The 16,238-nt window shown below is 43.7% G+C and overlaps 1 protein-coding gene across 1 annotated transcript in view; it reads left to right on the forward strand.

Moving 5' to 3' along the window:
- Positions 1-16,238, forward strand: part of LOC129862761 (protein inscuteable homolog) — a 91,154-nt gene that overhangs the window by 33,874 nt on the left and 41,042 nt on the right. Inside the window, exon 2 of the mRNA XM_055934716.1 lies at positions 15,748-16,028. Within this exon, the coding sequence (XP_055790691.1) occupies positions 15,766-16,028 (263 nt within the window). The 5' untranslated portion in view covers positions 15,748-15,765. The remainder of the gene's footprint in view (positions 1-15,747; positions 16,029-16,238) is intronic.

Consider the following 16,238-nt stretch of genomic DNA (forward strand, 5'->3'; position numbering starts at 1 on the left):
GAAAGGGGTGTCACAATCGTTATATGGTGGAAGAGAGGAGGACCAAGGCGCAGCGTGATATAAATACATTCTTCTATTTATTATAACGTAACGAAGAATACTTAAACAGACTTACAAAACAACAAACGACCGTGAAGCTATACTACGACAAGTGCAGACACAGGCAACTTACGTAATGACATAGACAATCACCCACGACATACCCAATGAATATGGCTGCCTAAATATGGTTCCCAATCAGAGACAATGATAAACAGCTGCCTCTAATTGAGAACCAATCTAGGCAACCATAGACATACAAACACCTAGACTAGACAAAACCCCATAAACATACAAAACCCCTAGACATGACAAAAACACCTACATCCCCCATGTCATACCCTGACCTCACTAAAATAATAAAGAAAACAAAGATAACTAAGGCCAGGGCGTGACAAGGGGTCAGAATACTTTCCCAATGCACTGTATGTTCTCTGCTTGTGTCAATGGGCTGCGACCCCAGCTCTACCAGAGTTGAGCTCCAACAACATCAAAGCTTTTCTTTTCTTAATATGAAGCTTTACAGTTCTCCTTTGCTCGACGAATGGAGAAGTATTTCAACAAAACAAGTGAAACTTGTCCTCGGGGAATCAGACTTCTGATATATTGTGGCACTTTCTCTTTAAAGTTAAGATGGCGGACAGGAAAAAAAGGAGAAATGTGGAACATTTTATAAGTAAATATGGAATGGGGGAATCCACAAGCATTCCGGAAAATCTGATGAAGAAGAAGATGGTGGACAGAAAAAAAGAAGAAAAGCGGAACATGTTTTGAGTGAATATGCAGTGGTGGATGACACAGAACCAGAGTGAGGATGAATTAACTGCGGTGGCAGGTGTGGTGAAGACCGCTGAGTTTGAGCCTCTTCCTGATGATGACAAAGATGATTCTGGCCCAGTAGAAGTTAGATTCTGTTGGAGAGAATGGATCCTTGTCTTCTGGCAGATCCATATGTGGTGTCAGGTTGGGTGGAAAGCAGGTTGGGGAATGTTGGGTTGGTGAAAGTGACTCGAAGTGGAATCGTGTAGATTCTTTGCGTTTCTGCTGTCCAGAGGGAGCGTGCGCACCACACCACGTGACTGGGGACAAGAACTGTGACTTGCTTTCCTCTCCGGAGCAGGGCGCCGTTAAAAGGAGTGATAACTAGGGTGGCTTTAAGTGTTGAGGAGGATCAACTGAAGTTGAAGATTCCCGGTGTCTGTGACGCCCGCCAATTGGTGCGGCGCAGACCCAGTGGAGAGCGTGGTGAAACAGAGAAGACACTGTCTGTACTACTGAGTTTTGATGCAGAGTCTTTAACAGATAAAGTCAGTTATCCCTTGTGTGTTTGTCCTGAATCCATTACAGTGTTTTAGGTGTCAAGCTTATGGTCATGTGGCAGCAGTGTGTAGGATGGAGATTCCTAGATGTGAGAAATGTCCAGGAGAACATGAGACAAAGGAATGTGTAGTATTGGTGGAAAAAGGTGTGTGTGTTAACTGAATGGGTACCCATGGTGCTGGAGATCAGAGGTGTCCGGTGAGAGAAAGGTAGGTTGAGGTTGCCAGGATCAGAGAAGTGCAGAAGATGGGTCCAGGGTGAGGGATTCTAAGAGGACCCCTGTGAGTAGGCCGAGGCCAATAAAGAGTGATAGGAATAACATGTGCTTCAGTAAGGTTCGTTTTTTGGCGTTCATGGTCATGGTTGTCAATTGTACTGCAGGAATGGAACGTAAATCACAGAGGATAGATGTTGTGGTGGCAGCTGCGGAGAAGTACTTGGGTGTACAAGATTTTACTGCAGAAGAGTTACAAGATGTTTTGAACGATAGTGCCCCATCCTCCCAAGCTGCTGGCCTGGAATTGGATCAGATAGGGCCAATGTAGTGGTATAGTGGTGAGGTTTTAATAGGTACCGGGTTAGTTGGTAGGGCAATTTCTTGACAAAGTATAATGAATTCATACTACAGTAGGTGGTGGCATGCACCTATAACATCTGTTTGCAGAGCGTCATAATACCAAAGAAGAAGAAGAAGCATAGGGGATAGCTCTTATACCGGAGGTTTGTAGAGACTTTGTGGTGTCTGAGAACCATTTTGACAATTCAAAAATGGCGGGGTGGTCAATTGTACTAAGGTACTGGATGTGTTTACTTTGATTATCAGTGTTTGTTTATTCAGATTTGACAGAAATATTTTATATAAATGTCCCTAGAACCTGTAGTTTGAATAGATGTTAGATAGCTTAATAGTTATGCTCAGGGATTTCAAACACATTTGTTTAAAACTTACCAGCAGTTACCGCAGTCCATAGGCCTAAAATAAGTAACAGCGCTATTTCCCCCCTCTGTTAGCATTAACAAGCCATCAGCTAACTCAGGGGGTTCCCAAACATTTTCGGCCCGTGACCCCAATTTGATAAATCATTTTTCATGACCCCACCATGTAAAAAAAAGTGATGTAATCAATGGCCAATGGACTATGACAGTCTATTACAAATCAGTCTGACAGAACTTTTGACAGTATTTCAACTTGAAGGAAGTATGACTGAAATCAATCAGAAAGGTATTGGGAAGTTCAGAAGATTATCAGGCAATAATTATGTATGATCTTCTGTGTAGAAAATAAAGTTATCATTGATGATGTTCTTTTCCCCCCAGTTTGATTTAGTCCACTCTGACTCCTATGCGGCTTGTGGGCATTGTAGAGCAAAACAGTTTTTATCTTTCAGTGATGGGGTTATAATATTTTGTAGCTTAAACTGTTCAAAAGGTAGAGCCACATTTGTAGGAAGAGAACAGAACTGCTCTGTTTATTACTGACATAACCCCGGTTCTATGAACCAAGCACAGTTTCTTTACATTTTATTTCAGTTTCTCTCGTGACCCCATTTTGAAATAAGGGGACCGCTAGTTTGGGAAAAAGCTAACTCAAACCAAAAATACCACCGTTATCTGGGGAATGCTCTACTTTTAGACTCACTTGAGATATCAGCTAGAGGGGATTTTTGATTCTGGAAAGAACCTGTTGATCTTTGCAATATTCTTCCCCCTAGGGCAGATTGTTCCGTGTACCAGCTAGCCCACTGATCATTTGGTCGTTGACTATTTGGTGTCAATCTGCTTAGCCATAGTGTAGCTAGCAGCATTTTAGATATACTGGTTTGTTTCTTTTAACACCGTCTTCACCCGTGCCCACCTTATCATGCTGGTGTTAATATCACTATGTGTTCCATAGTGCTACTGTAGTCTGTTCCAGCAGAACTATCTTTTGTTGCGAGCATGCATATAGTTTTTGGTTAGCTGCTTCAGTCACTGTGAACAGGCTCTGTTAGTGCTGCCCTGTGGGTCTGAGAGGACAGGGCCCACATTGAGACAGCCCACTGTGTGTGGGACTGGAATGCCAGAGCAGAGCGAAGTTCCGTCATGTTCCCACCACCCACCCTGCCATCCTACCCATCCTTCCCAGGCCTTCCCCTCCCGATGACAGCCCCGTAGCTGAGGTTGTGACCACAGTCTCCTCCTGTGAACCTCCTCTCACAGCTCAATTAGAGGACTGGTAGGACACTATGCCGTCTAGTCGCCCATACTGGGCATATCAGGTCTATTTAAAGGCCAGGGAGGTCAGATGGCTACGCTAGTTAGATACTTCCTGGGAACCCACTCTCCCAAGGGAAAACAGAGCTGTGTGATTGGTTTGAGGAATTTGTCTATCACCACTCTGAACTTAAAGCTTTTTATTAGATGGTAAGTGGGTTTGCTTCTTTCTTCTTAAACTGCATAGTATCCCATTTCTTCTTTTGTTATATGCTGTTTTACTTCCTCTGGCAAACTAATGAGGAGCTCTATAGGGCTGTATTTTGCTTTATGTGTTTGGCTTGTGGACCCAATTGCTGAATCGAGGCAGTGGTTTCATGTAGAGACTGAAAAGGGCTTAATGTTCCCCCACAAAGCATTAAAAAGTCCTGAAAATGTATTGCTAACTGTGACTCTGCAATTATTAAGACCACAGACACTGAGGCCTGCAGACAATGACATGTTTGTCTGGAACTGTTTACAGTATCTTACACCAAATAAAGGAAAATAGCAACGACTGTGTGGTGTCTCAGTGACTCTGTCAACTGTACGGTAGCTCAGTTTTTTAAATGGCCGACATTCAGGATTTTTATAGTAATCAGTATAAACCTTTTGTACAGTGTATGTCACATGGCTTGCTACCCCATACTGTTAAGGAATTTAATATTTTGTGGTGAATTAGCAAGATGGATCTCATGTACAATGCAGGGGCTGATAATACACGCTGGAGATGGATACTACATAAGACATCACACACACGCACACACACCCACACACACAAACTGCAAGTGCCACAATAAATTAGAGTGCACACCTGAGTGATTTCCCTCAGCAGTCCTTAGACACACAAGCCACTAGGCGGTTGTTATTCTACCCCATATGTGACACGGCTAAAACAGAAGTGTCCTTTGTTTCTGCACCTGAGCCGACCACATTCTCCATAGCACGGGCAGGAAGCCATTTGGACACTCAGATTTCCTTTTAGACTTGAAAATAACACTGAAACATGGTTTCTGAGGAACGTTAGGAAAATACCTCAGCAGCACTATAATTTCAAGTCAGTAAAAGACCAATATGTCAGAGCTTTGACGTGTTCTAATAGTTCCATGTTGTGCAAGTCACAAATCAAATCACAGTTTATTGGTCGTGTACAGTACACCGTTTTTCAGATGTTATCGCAGGTGTAGCGAAATGCTTATGTTTCTAGCTCCAACAGTGCAGCAATATCCAGCAATACTATAACGATACACACATAATCCACAATAAAATGTAAAAAAGAACAAGAAAGTAAGACATATCATAACGAGCAATGTCAGTCCGGATTATAAATATATATTTATGTGAATGGTGTGTGTATAGACAGTATGGACAGTATACGAATAGAAAATGTGTGTACAGCAGTAGTTATATAGGATGAGTCATGACTTAAATACAGTATGTACAGTACATAGGCCAGCGATCTCTAAGGTTCAGGGCAGGGTACTGTACTGTCTCTGCCTTCTAGATGGTAGCGGAGCTACTACAGGGCCTTCAGAAAGCATTCACACCCCTTGCTTTACTTTTTCCTCATTTTGTTGTGTTACAGCCAGAATTTAAAATGGAAATAAAATACATTGAGATTTCGTGTCACTGGTCTACACACAATACCCCATAATGTCAAAGTGGAATTATGTTTTTGGAAATTTGTACAAATTAATTCAAAATGAAAAGCTGAAATGTCTTGAGTCAAGTATTCAACCCCTTTGTTATGGCAAGCCTAAATAGGTTCAGGAGTAAGAATGTGCTTAACTTACCCGAGAAGCCTGAACTGTCAGCGCCCATATAGGGAATCAGAACCTGCTGCAACTCTGCGATGCACATCGACAGTCCATAGACCTCATGGTTCCAAGAACAATACTTACCTTGCGAGCCTGACATGTCAGGACACGTACCGCAAGGAACCGCAAGTCCAAAACAGAAACCCTGTCGTGACTTGGTGAAGAACACACGCGTGGCTGCATATTATCGACCAATCGATGAACAAGGCAGGCCGAGGCTCAAACCCACAGGACCTGCAGTAACCTGGAAACTGTGTTCTCAGGCACTCCCAGGTAGCCCAAGGCTCAAATCCATAGGGAACTCTGGTAACCCGAATAAACGCTCAACCTGCCCACAAACCTCACAAAGGTATGTGAGGAACCCCAACTCGCTGCATCACAGATATCACCAATCACCATGCCCCTGAACTATGTCGAAGAAGCAGCCACACCCCTCGTGGATTAAGGGTTACCACACACCACTAGGCAACCCTTGTCATTTCCTGTCATATGCCAGGGAGATATACTCCACAATCCAATAAGAAAAGCGCTGCTTAGAAAGCACCCTACGCCATGTGAGAACTCCAAACAGGAAGGGTGTACTGATAGCTCGTGGAGATCCCCAATGCGCTTGGCCGACGCCAAGGCCATTAGTATGGTAGCCTTGTAGGAAAGGACCTTCAGGTCCACAGACCCCAATGGTTCAAACGGAGGCTCACAGAGTGTCAAGGATCAAAGCCAGGTCCCTGAGGTCAGTACCATAGGCTTAGACACTGGTCTGAGCCGACGCATGCCTTTCAGGAACCGCCCCACCAGAGGATGAGACCCCAGGGTAGAGCCGTCAATCTCTTCATGACATGCCGAGGTGGCTGCCATATGAACCTTTAATGTGGAAAAAGAAAGGCCCTGCTCAAAAAGTTATTGCAAGAACATCCAAATGTCCACCAAAGAACCTCAAACACGCGCCACTTATGCACATAACCTTCTCGTAGAGGGCGCACAAGCCGACTGTATAGTCGTAATCACTATCCGTGAAATTCAACCTTTTCAGGGCCCAACCCCACAGATCTGTGGTTGTGGGTGCCAAACTCTACCGTGCGCCGATGACACGGAACCCTTCAAGGGTCCCCGCCCAAAAGGTGGATAATCTCCGGGAACCAGGGTTGCCTGGGCCAACGAGGAGCCACAAGATTCAATAACAGACTCTCCTGACGGACTTTCGCCACGGTGGCTTGAATCAGGTCCACCGGAGGAAAATCATAGCGCAGGGTCCGAGGCCACTGATACGCCAAACCATCGGTTCCCAACAGAGAGCCCAGCCAGATCGCTCATTGAGAAAAACAGACGACAATGCAAGTTTTCTCATGATACTTAAAGATCTGAAACGGTCCTATATCTGGGCAACCACCGTGGGGTGCAGTTTCCACTCCGTAGAGATAGGATCCCCCCTGGAAGGTAGATCCGCACCCACGTTGAGAGATCCGGGAAGATACGTTAGAAATAAGCACTGCTCCATATGAGCCATCACCATCCTATTGTCGTACCTTACCAACATATGCTGGCCATCCAACATCAGAAGGAAAAGCATCAGCACTAGAAAAACAGTCAGTAGCTCTAGATAATTTATATGCAGCGCCCTAGAAACTGAATGCGCTGAGCCGGAGTCAAACAACTTTTCTTTGAATTCATTATGAACCCCAGAGACTGAATATGGGAAACCAGCTTGGCAGTGTGGAGCTGAACCTGTTCCCTCGACTCTGCTACGTCCAGCTAATCGTCCAGATGGGCCAATATGCTGATCCCCTGGCACTGCACAGGTGCCAAAGCCATCTCCACGACCATAGAAAAGGTGCAGGGCAGTAGGGTGAGCCGTAACCCTTTAACCTTTAACAGGCAGCTCAACCGGGCGGTTGAGGAAATAAAATAAAATGATATTTTATATATTTTATCATCTCATATCTCATATCATCTCACATATTTTATCATCTCAACCGATGCCATTTAGTAAAATGATCATGTGATTTTCATTATCAGACTCCGAAGATGGTTGAAAACCAGGAAGTGAACGTGAGCAAAACCTCCTTTACCACACATTTTTTTTACTAATTGTGTTTAAAAAAATTCTGCCTCAGTCGCCAGATTGACGGTGTTTCCTCCGAAATATTGGTGTGTCTGGTTAAGCAAGCAGTGTGTCAAGAAGCAGTGTGGCTTGGCAGGGTCGTATTTTGGAGCATGCATGGCTCTCGACCTTCACCTCTCCCGAGTCTGTAGGGGAGTTGCAGCGAAGGGGACAGGACTGTAACTAGCATATGAGGAGAAAAAAGGGTAAAATTCCAACCCCCGCAAAAACGGGAAATTGCAAGTTTGTAAAATGTTGTTGATCTCTATAACATAATTTAAAAATGATATAATTCCTAATATGTTGTTGTTTAGCAATTTTTGTAATTCTGGTAAAAATATGCTTTACCAGGCGGTTGAAGGAATTCAAGGAATGCTATTAAGTCAATGCTAGTGATAATAGACAATGGAAAAATATTGTTAGAGTATTTATTTGTCTGTGCAAATACAAAAATCCTTTAAAATCCATATGATTTCCTGTCTGCCTGTTATCTTCAATACAGTACGTTTCGCAATATCATTCAGTACATGTAATTGTACTGGTATTCTAAGCATATAAACACATTAACTTCCATGCATTTGAATATTCATATTTTGACACAAATGTATCATGTTTTATGAATATTTTATATCGGTCCTCATTTAACTAGGCCTATCTTCATTAAGTAAATGAAGCAGACAATGTAAATTCTTATGTAATTTATGAGATCTTTTAAGTCTATGCAAATTCCAATACAAAATGTGTTTACTCTAATTGCGCAACTCAACCAGCTGGTTGAGAAGTTTGCGATGCATTATCCATCAAATTTTATGTAATGCAAACCCAAAATTCTTAAATTTATGGCATATACTGAGTCTAAATACATATTTTGCAGACAAACATTTTTTAAGATATTTTTTTCTTGGTGTGCCAGTTAAAGGGGCAGGACCAGAAACTCATACGCCACACCCTAAAAATTAAACCTCAAACTTTCTGTGGGGAGGATGTATGGCCACATAAAAAATATGCATCCTTCAGATCTATGGACGTGAACTAATTGCTGGGACGCAACGGCTGCAATAGCCGGCGAAGTGTGAGCATTTTGAAGTCCAGGATGGGACGCAACATTCCTTCGCTCTTGGGAATTAAGAAGTACTGGCTGTACCAACCGCTCTGTACTTTTGACACAGGGACCACCTGAATCTCCTCTCTCAAGACAGGCGCTATGACCTCGGGGATCATTGACGTGATGACGCCACCAAAAAGAGGAGCACAGCGATCTGCAGACTCTACCCCCTCGTCACTGTCCTCATCAGCCATGGTGAAGCGCCACTGGATGGAGAACGCTGCCAGTCTCTCATACATTATCTCCTGAAGGGGCAGAATGCTGCTCTGAGGACTGGGATCATTAATTTTTTTCTGTCATGCTTTTTAAAATATCCACCACTATTGACAACTGTGTGTCTGAATGTGGGGAAGAAATTGTTTATTATGCCCACATCTGGACTATACCGCACTCTTGATACCCCTGAACAGAGAGGAACCTTGGGTAGAAACAATGTGTTTTGTGGTACAGCCGTTCTGATACCCGGCCCACACCGGGTTCAGGGACTTCGGCAAATCGGTAAATTGCACCCACCTGCTGTAATCTAAATGCTTGGGGAGGAGGGCCTCAAGAACAAGACCCCGGCCTCCAGCTATGGTCGCGAGGTCTGCTTCTTCCCCTCCACTGCGGAGGAATCTGCTTTCACCCCACTCTCCTTCGACCCAGAACAGTGTCTGTGCCAAGACGTCCGCCGCTGCCCAGAATCACCAAGACGGTAAAAAACATACCACTAATTCCTGGATGAATTCCACTGCGGGGGAGAAGACAGCCAATCCACCCCCAGGTGATTTGCCATCCTACGGCACAGCTCCATCAAAGGCGTATTAACCACCAATGGTTCACTCACCCCTTAAAAATACAAAGCCGGGGCTTTAGGCTGCCACGGACTGATGTCATCTGACTCACACTCTGAAAACCCTCCAGAGCCAACCAGGGATAGTATACAGTGTATCATCCCCGTAATCCGGACTCTGAACACTGCCAAAGAAAACCCGGAATGAGTCTCACTCGGCTCTCCTGGCCTCACACAACCCCATTCCCGAGGTCGCTTCACAGGAAGACCCTTTGCCAGCAGCCCCAATATTTCTCACAATGTCCTAAATGGCATTTTTTTATAAGGAATAAGCTCAGAAAATATTTATATATTTAACATATTTAACCCATTATTTTTGTTGCCACAAAACTGCTCCCATTCATTTGTCTGGGTTACCTTCAGGCGAGATAATAGGCCAAACCGTTTGGACGCTACAGACAATTTTGTGAGAAGACTCATTTTCGGGACGTCTCCAAGTTTGACAAACAGCGCCATAGCTATGCCACTTTCCACCACAGATGCGGAATGGCGACAGGCGGATGCGGTGGATTCGCAACCCATGCAAAAAAAACTGATGTCTAGCTTAAACTGACAGATTTTGATGGGGAGTTTTTCATCATGTTCATTAGATTGATTCTTAAGGATTTTAATCTAGTAATTCTGATCCTCGACGTCGAAACCAGATAAGAAATGTGACTTTTCCTATCAGCACAGTCTAGCTAGTCAGCTGATTTGTTTTCTTTTGAATTCCTTCATTGAATACCTGCATTGAAGCTATTCACCTTATCTCCTGGAGGACTACAAAGGACCACGAAGTACAGGAATGGGAGACACTCACATATTTTACTCAAGTGGATTCCCTCTTAGTCTCAAAAGGATTAAACAAACCCTTAGTAAGGAGCTCAAAAATGTACTTCTTCCACTTTGGAATCCTTGCGGAAAAAAACTCAAACGTCCAAGATGATGAGGCGTTAGGAAATCCATTAATAAGCCAAAAGAGTCCACACAGAACTGTATGCCTCCCTCTGTTGCCCCTCTCGCGGCTGAATGTTGTGGTGTTGACCGCAACAATTTAAGAACATTGCCCAAAAGTCGAGCCATCCCAGCCCACTCCACTCGCCAGTCACTTTTGCTCTTTTTAATACTCATCCCTGAACAACAAAGCCCTACTCATCAGTGACATTATTGTGGACGAATGTGTTGATGTTCTGTGCCTAACAGAGACATGGCAACATCCTAAGGACTATTACCTGCTTAACCAAGCAACACCATCTGGCTATGTTTACCTTGTCAAACCTTGTGCTCTGGGTCGTGGAGGTGGGCTTCCTGTCCTTCATCGGTCTGACTTGAAGATCAAAGTCACACATGTACTGCAGGAAACCTCTTTTGAACATATAGCCTGTACAATATCTGTCCCTCAACCACTGCTTATAGTCCTCATCTACCGGCCACCTAAATCCTCTACAGTCTTCCTTTCTGAGTTAGCTGAGCTCTCTGTGTCCTGCCAAACTATTGTTAGGGGACTTTAACATTCATGTGGACTCTGAAGGATGTGCTTTTGCCAGAGACTTTATTGCCCTTTTGGATTGCTTCAACTTTACATAGCATGTAAACTTCCCCACCCATGACAGAGGCCATGTACTTGACCTTGTGTGCACAACAGGCATGGCTCCATCCAACCTGTCAGGTCTGGACAAACCCATATCTGACCATGAGGCCATACTGTTCAGTGTGCCTGCCCCCATGCACAAGCCCACCAACAAGTGCACCATCACCTAGAAAAATATAAAAAGGATTAACATAGCTTGGTTATGCTGCAATCACATGACACCCCTGAACCTCATGTATCCTCAGTGACTGACCTGGTGGCTCATTATAACATTGAGCTCTCCTCCCACCTGGATGCTCTGGATCCCCTTAAAACAAGGGTGGTCTCCGTCAACATCCCAGCGCCATTGTACCCTCCTGAGCTGCGTGCCATGAAAGCCATAGGACGACAACTAGAATGGCTCTACACACGGACAGGGCTTATTGTCCATAAGGAGGCCTACCAAGACCACAAGGACTTACTTGCCACAACCAAATGTGCCTATTTCTCCAACATCATAAGGAATGAACAAGGAAACCCAGGAGTGCTCTTCTCGACCATCAACAAACTTCTCCGCCCATTGGACAACCCCTCTCTCACGATCACCTCCGACCTCTGTGACAGTTTTCTGGCCTCCTTTCAAAACAAAGTGGATGCTATTTACCAACAGCTGCAACAATCTCACCCTTCATATTATTAAAATGTATTTCAAATGTGCTTAAAAACAGTATGTGTGTTTTCCCACCAGAGGTGTTTCCATCAAACTGACTTGTTGCGGATAAATGTCACGCCCTGACCTTAGAGATCCTTTTTATGTCTCTATTTTGGTTTGGTCAGGGCGTGAGTTGGGGTGGGCATTCTATGTTTTGTTTTTCTATGATTTTCTATTTGTATGTTTTGGCCGGTTATGGTTCTCAATCAGGGACAGCTGTCTATCATTGTCTCTGATTGGGAACCATACTTAGGTAGCCTTTTTTCCCACCTGTCTTTGTGGGAAGTTGACTTTGTTTAGGGCACATAGCCTTTTGAGCTTCACGGTTTGTTTTGTATTGTTTATTGTTTTGTCGGCGTCATTTCGAATAAAAGAGAAAATGTACGCCCACCACGCTGCACCTTGGTCCTCTTTTTCCAACGGCCGTGACAATAAAAGGCTGTGTGTGATGACATAGTGCAGATAAAAATAACTTTGATACATTTATTATCCGACATGTACTTTACTCACATGTTGGATAAAAACCTGGCTAGTGATGATATCAGATTTGTCCTCTCTAAGCAGAGTATTGTACTTGTGGTGCCAAGACTGCAGTGAATCAGTACTCACTTTACTCTCTCACTCTCTCTCATAGTAGATTTGTCTAATTGACTTCTGTCATTATTTTTCCCACCAACAATGGCGATTTTAGCATGTAAATCTTGGTGGCCGATAAAATATTTTGTTGATGCATGCCAGCAAAGCCACTATACAACACTAAACAATACATTAATTGCACTATAACGGTGACAAACGGTGCCGACAAACTGTTGGGGCCTACTATGGCATAAGCGGACAACGAGCGGATAAGAGGCAATATGTAATTTCGATTAAGACATTAATGAGCGAGCTAGGACGGACGTAGTCAATATAACCAGTTGTTCAGCACTTTTGAAATGTACGGCGACAGAATTCAGAACATGGGCCGTTCTTACAGTATTCTCCCTGTACACCAACTCAGAAACGTATGATAAATAAAGGGGGCATATAAGCAGACAATGAAAGCTCTTACAATATTTGATGATACCGTTTCTCTAAAACAGGCTATAGGCTAAATTTGCACCACCAAGTCAGAACAGTAGGCTCAATTATGTAGTGAAAAGGGAGCAAATTATTAGGGTGAGGCACATGGGCTCCTAACAGCTTACTACACAACATACACTTAGTATTACTTTCTTAGCCACAGTATACATATATCCCTGGTATATTAAATAATTTATGCAGCAGCATACGATACATTTTTGGACTCACCTTGTTGTGCTGTGCTCACTTGAACAGGAAGGTGGTGTGGCGGTGCTTCTTGTAGGCTCTAGAAAGAGGCCCAAATCCCGACTTGGAATTCAGAGTTGGATGACCATTCAAAATATTTTCCGTATTTTCCCAGCCAGAGCAAATTTTATCTGAGTTCCCAGTTGTATTGAACTCACTGTAGTATTTTCTGGCCCATTGCATTACCCCTTTTTCGTGATATCCAATTGGTAGTTACGATCTTGTCTCATTGCTGCAATTCGCCTACAGACTCGGCGAAAGTTGAGAGCCAAGCCACACTGCTTCTTGACACACTGCTCGCTTAACCTGGAAGTCAGCCGCACCAATGTGTCGGAGGAAACACTGACGACCGACCGGCCCGCCAAAAGGAGTCACTAGAGCACGATGAGACAAGGACATCACGGCCAGCCAAACCCTCCACTAACCTGGACGACGCTAGGCCAATTACGCGCTGTCTCATGGGTCTCTCGGTCACGGGCCGCTGTGACACAGCCTGGGATCGAACCTGGAGCAGCAGTGGCGCCCTAGCACTCATTGTTGAATTTGCGATTTCCAACTTGTTGTGTAATGTTTATGTCCAGTGGCCTATGAGCACAGATACGTTTTATGTATTATTTATCTTCATATGACAAGGATTGAAAAGGATTTGCCAGTAGATTGCTGACTTGATTCATGATGATGACTGCTAGCTAAGACTTTGAAAGTAGGATGTTGACATAATCAGTCCAATCAAAGCGAAGGTAGATATAACGTGATTTGACGTAATTTTATCTGTGGTCAATGACCTTGAGCCTTGTTGGATGGGCACTTATAATGTAACTCTATGGCAGCACCCAAGAGGCTTGAATCTTTTAGCTCTACCCGTACATTTTGCGGTGACGTAGTGTCTCCATGAGTGACAGAACACTGAGCCAATCACAACGCAACTAGAGAACATTACCAACCTCTACACTTCGTATTTTCCGCTGGTTGCCCCACCACCACAGAAAGCACTGAGCTAGGCTGAAACACCTGCTTGTTGGAGCTGCCTTACTCAAGAAAGCAAAAAAGAGACCATGTTTGTATGCGGCTTTATTAACTCAATGATTAAACAAATATTTTGTTTACATTGTTTGCAAACTGATACCCAGAAAAAATTGTTTAAGTGGAGGTGCTGACTAACGATGAATAACTTTAAACTATCAAAATAAAGAAAGTCGCACACTCCATGTATAAACTCCCATCAATTTAATGGGTATTTACCAATGTTTCGGCATCACTGTGCCTTCCTCACAGTGATGTCAAAACGTTGGTAAATATCCTGTCACGCCCTGACCTTAGAGAGCCTTTTTATGTCTTTAGTTGGTTTGGTCAGGGTGTGATTTGGGGTGGGCATTCTATGTTTTGTTTTCTATGTTTCTTTATTTCTTTGTTTTGGCCGGGTATGGTTCTCAATCAGGGACAGCTGTCTATCGTTGTCTCTGATTGGGAATCATATTTAGGTAGCCCTTTTTCCCTCCTTTCAGTGTGGGTAGTTATCTTTGTTAGTGGCACTTTGCCCTGTAAGCTTCATGGTTGTTTCTCGTTTTTCGGTTGTTGTTTTGTTGGAGACATTTTAAATAAAAGGTGAAATGTACGCTCACCACGCTGCACCTTGGTCCACTTCTTTCAACGGCCGTGACATACCCATTAAATTGCTGGGAGTTTATACATGGGGTGTGCAACTTTCTTTATTTTGATAGTTTACGCAAACTGATATGTGACACGTATTAATGCCAAGAATAACATGCAAACAGGTGGGGCTCTGCCACTGAGCAGCGACATGGCAACAATTGTTCAACAGCCCCTATTCAAATTGGACACACTTATGCTCAAATGTAATGTTTGCCATTTCACACACGAATACCAGGGGAGCTGTGTATGTTAATTTGTGACTGATGGGAATGAAATAAGTGGTTTACAAGGGGTTATTCACATCTATTGATTCAACAACACAAACCACGGTGGCCAAACCTGTTCTAAGTCACTGGGCAAGAGAAGTTGACTATGAGTCTCATATGTAGCTATGTGCTAATCATAGTCCTACAGTAAACATGAAATCTGTAATCATTCCACTGCAGGATGCCATTAACTAAATGGATTATAATATGGGACCGCCCCCCCCCCCCCCCCCCCCCCCCTCATGCCACGGCGGGTTTTAAAAAATGGACTAATCTAAATGGGATACATCAATAAAAATGCAGAACAAAATTGCAGGCACTTAAGAACTTCAGCCCCCTTGCTTGGGTTCAAAGTGGAGAGTTACTGGCTGGCAGCCAGCCAATAGATTACAAGATAAGAAATATTATTCCACTGGCACACCGGGGCCTATAGCTATTTAAAACGGGGGCTTTATTGATAATTGAATTACTCTGGTAAAAAAAAGAATAGTAGGCTTGGATGCAGATCAATAAGGAGAGATTGTAGTGGATACGGTGCTGTGGAAACTACACAGCCAAAGAGGCAGTGTGTGTGTGTGTGTGTGTGCGTCAGCGCGTGTGTGCATCTGTCTGTGTATGATTATGTAAAGTGTTCAGGTCCTTCTTTTAAAATGTTCGATTTAGGATTCTAGTAAAGTATCAAATTGTGTTCAAGTGGATACGTGATGCAATACATTGTGTATTACTTACTCTACATTACTATATGGTGAAATTGATAGAAAATAGCAATGTGTGACTTTGGTTTGTCTAATAATAATTTAATGTTGTTTATTGCAGGTGCTGTGCTGAAGTGGTATGGACACAGATAGAATGGCTAGTCCTCAGAGCTCCAGAATGGCTAGTCCTCAGAGCTCCAGAATGGCTAGTCCTCAGAGCTCCAGAATGGCTAGTCCTCAGAGCTCCAGAATGGCTAGTCCTCAGAGCTCCAGAATGGCTAGTCCTCAGAGCTCCAGAATGGCTAGTCCTCAGAGCTCCAGAATGGCCACTCCTCAGAGCTCCAGAATGGCCACTCCTCAGAGCTCCAGACACAGTAGCTCTGTTTCATCATCTCCAATGAGGTAAGTGCACACGACTCGCATGGTGCACATATGACATAATAAGCTTTGTCTGTATCTATGGAACTGTCAGCCTCGCATCAGTCTCATGAGACACACACCAACACACACACACGGCTGCACATACATTCAACAACGCAAGAACCTACGCATGCGTACACAAATACAAACACACACATGTACAATAACACACACATATAGGCTACATAAGTG

This window comes from Salvelinus fontinalis, chromosome 9 (assembly GCF_029448725.1).
Source record: "Salvelinus fontinalis isolate EN_2023a chromosome 9, ASM2944872v1, whole genome shotgun sequence".
Taxonomy (NCBI): Eukaryota; Metazoa; Chordata; class Actinopteri; order Salmoniformes; family Salmonidae; genus Salvelinus; species Salvelinus fontinalis.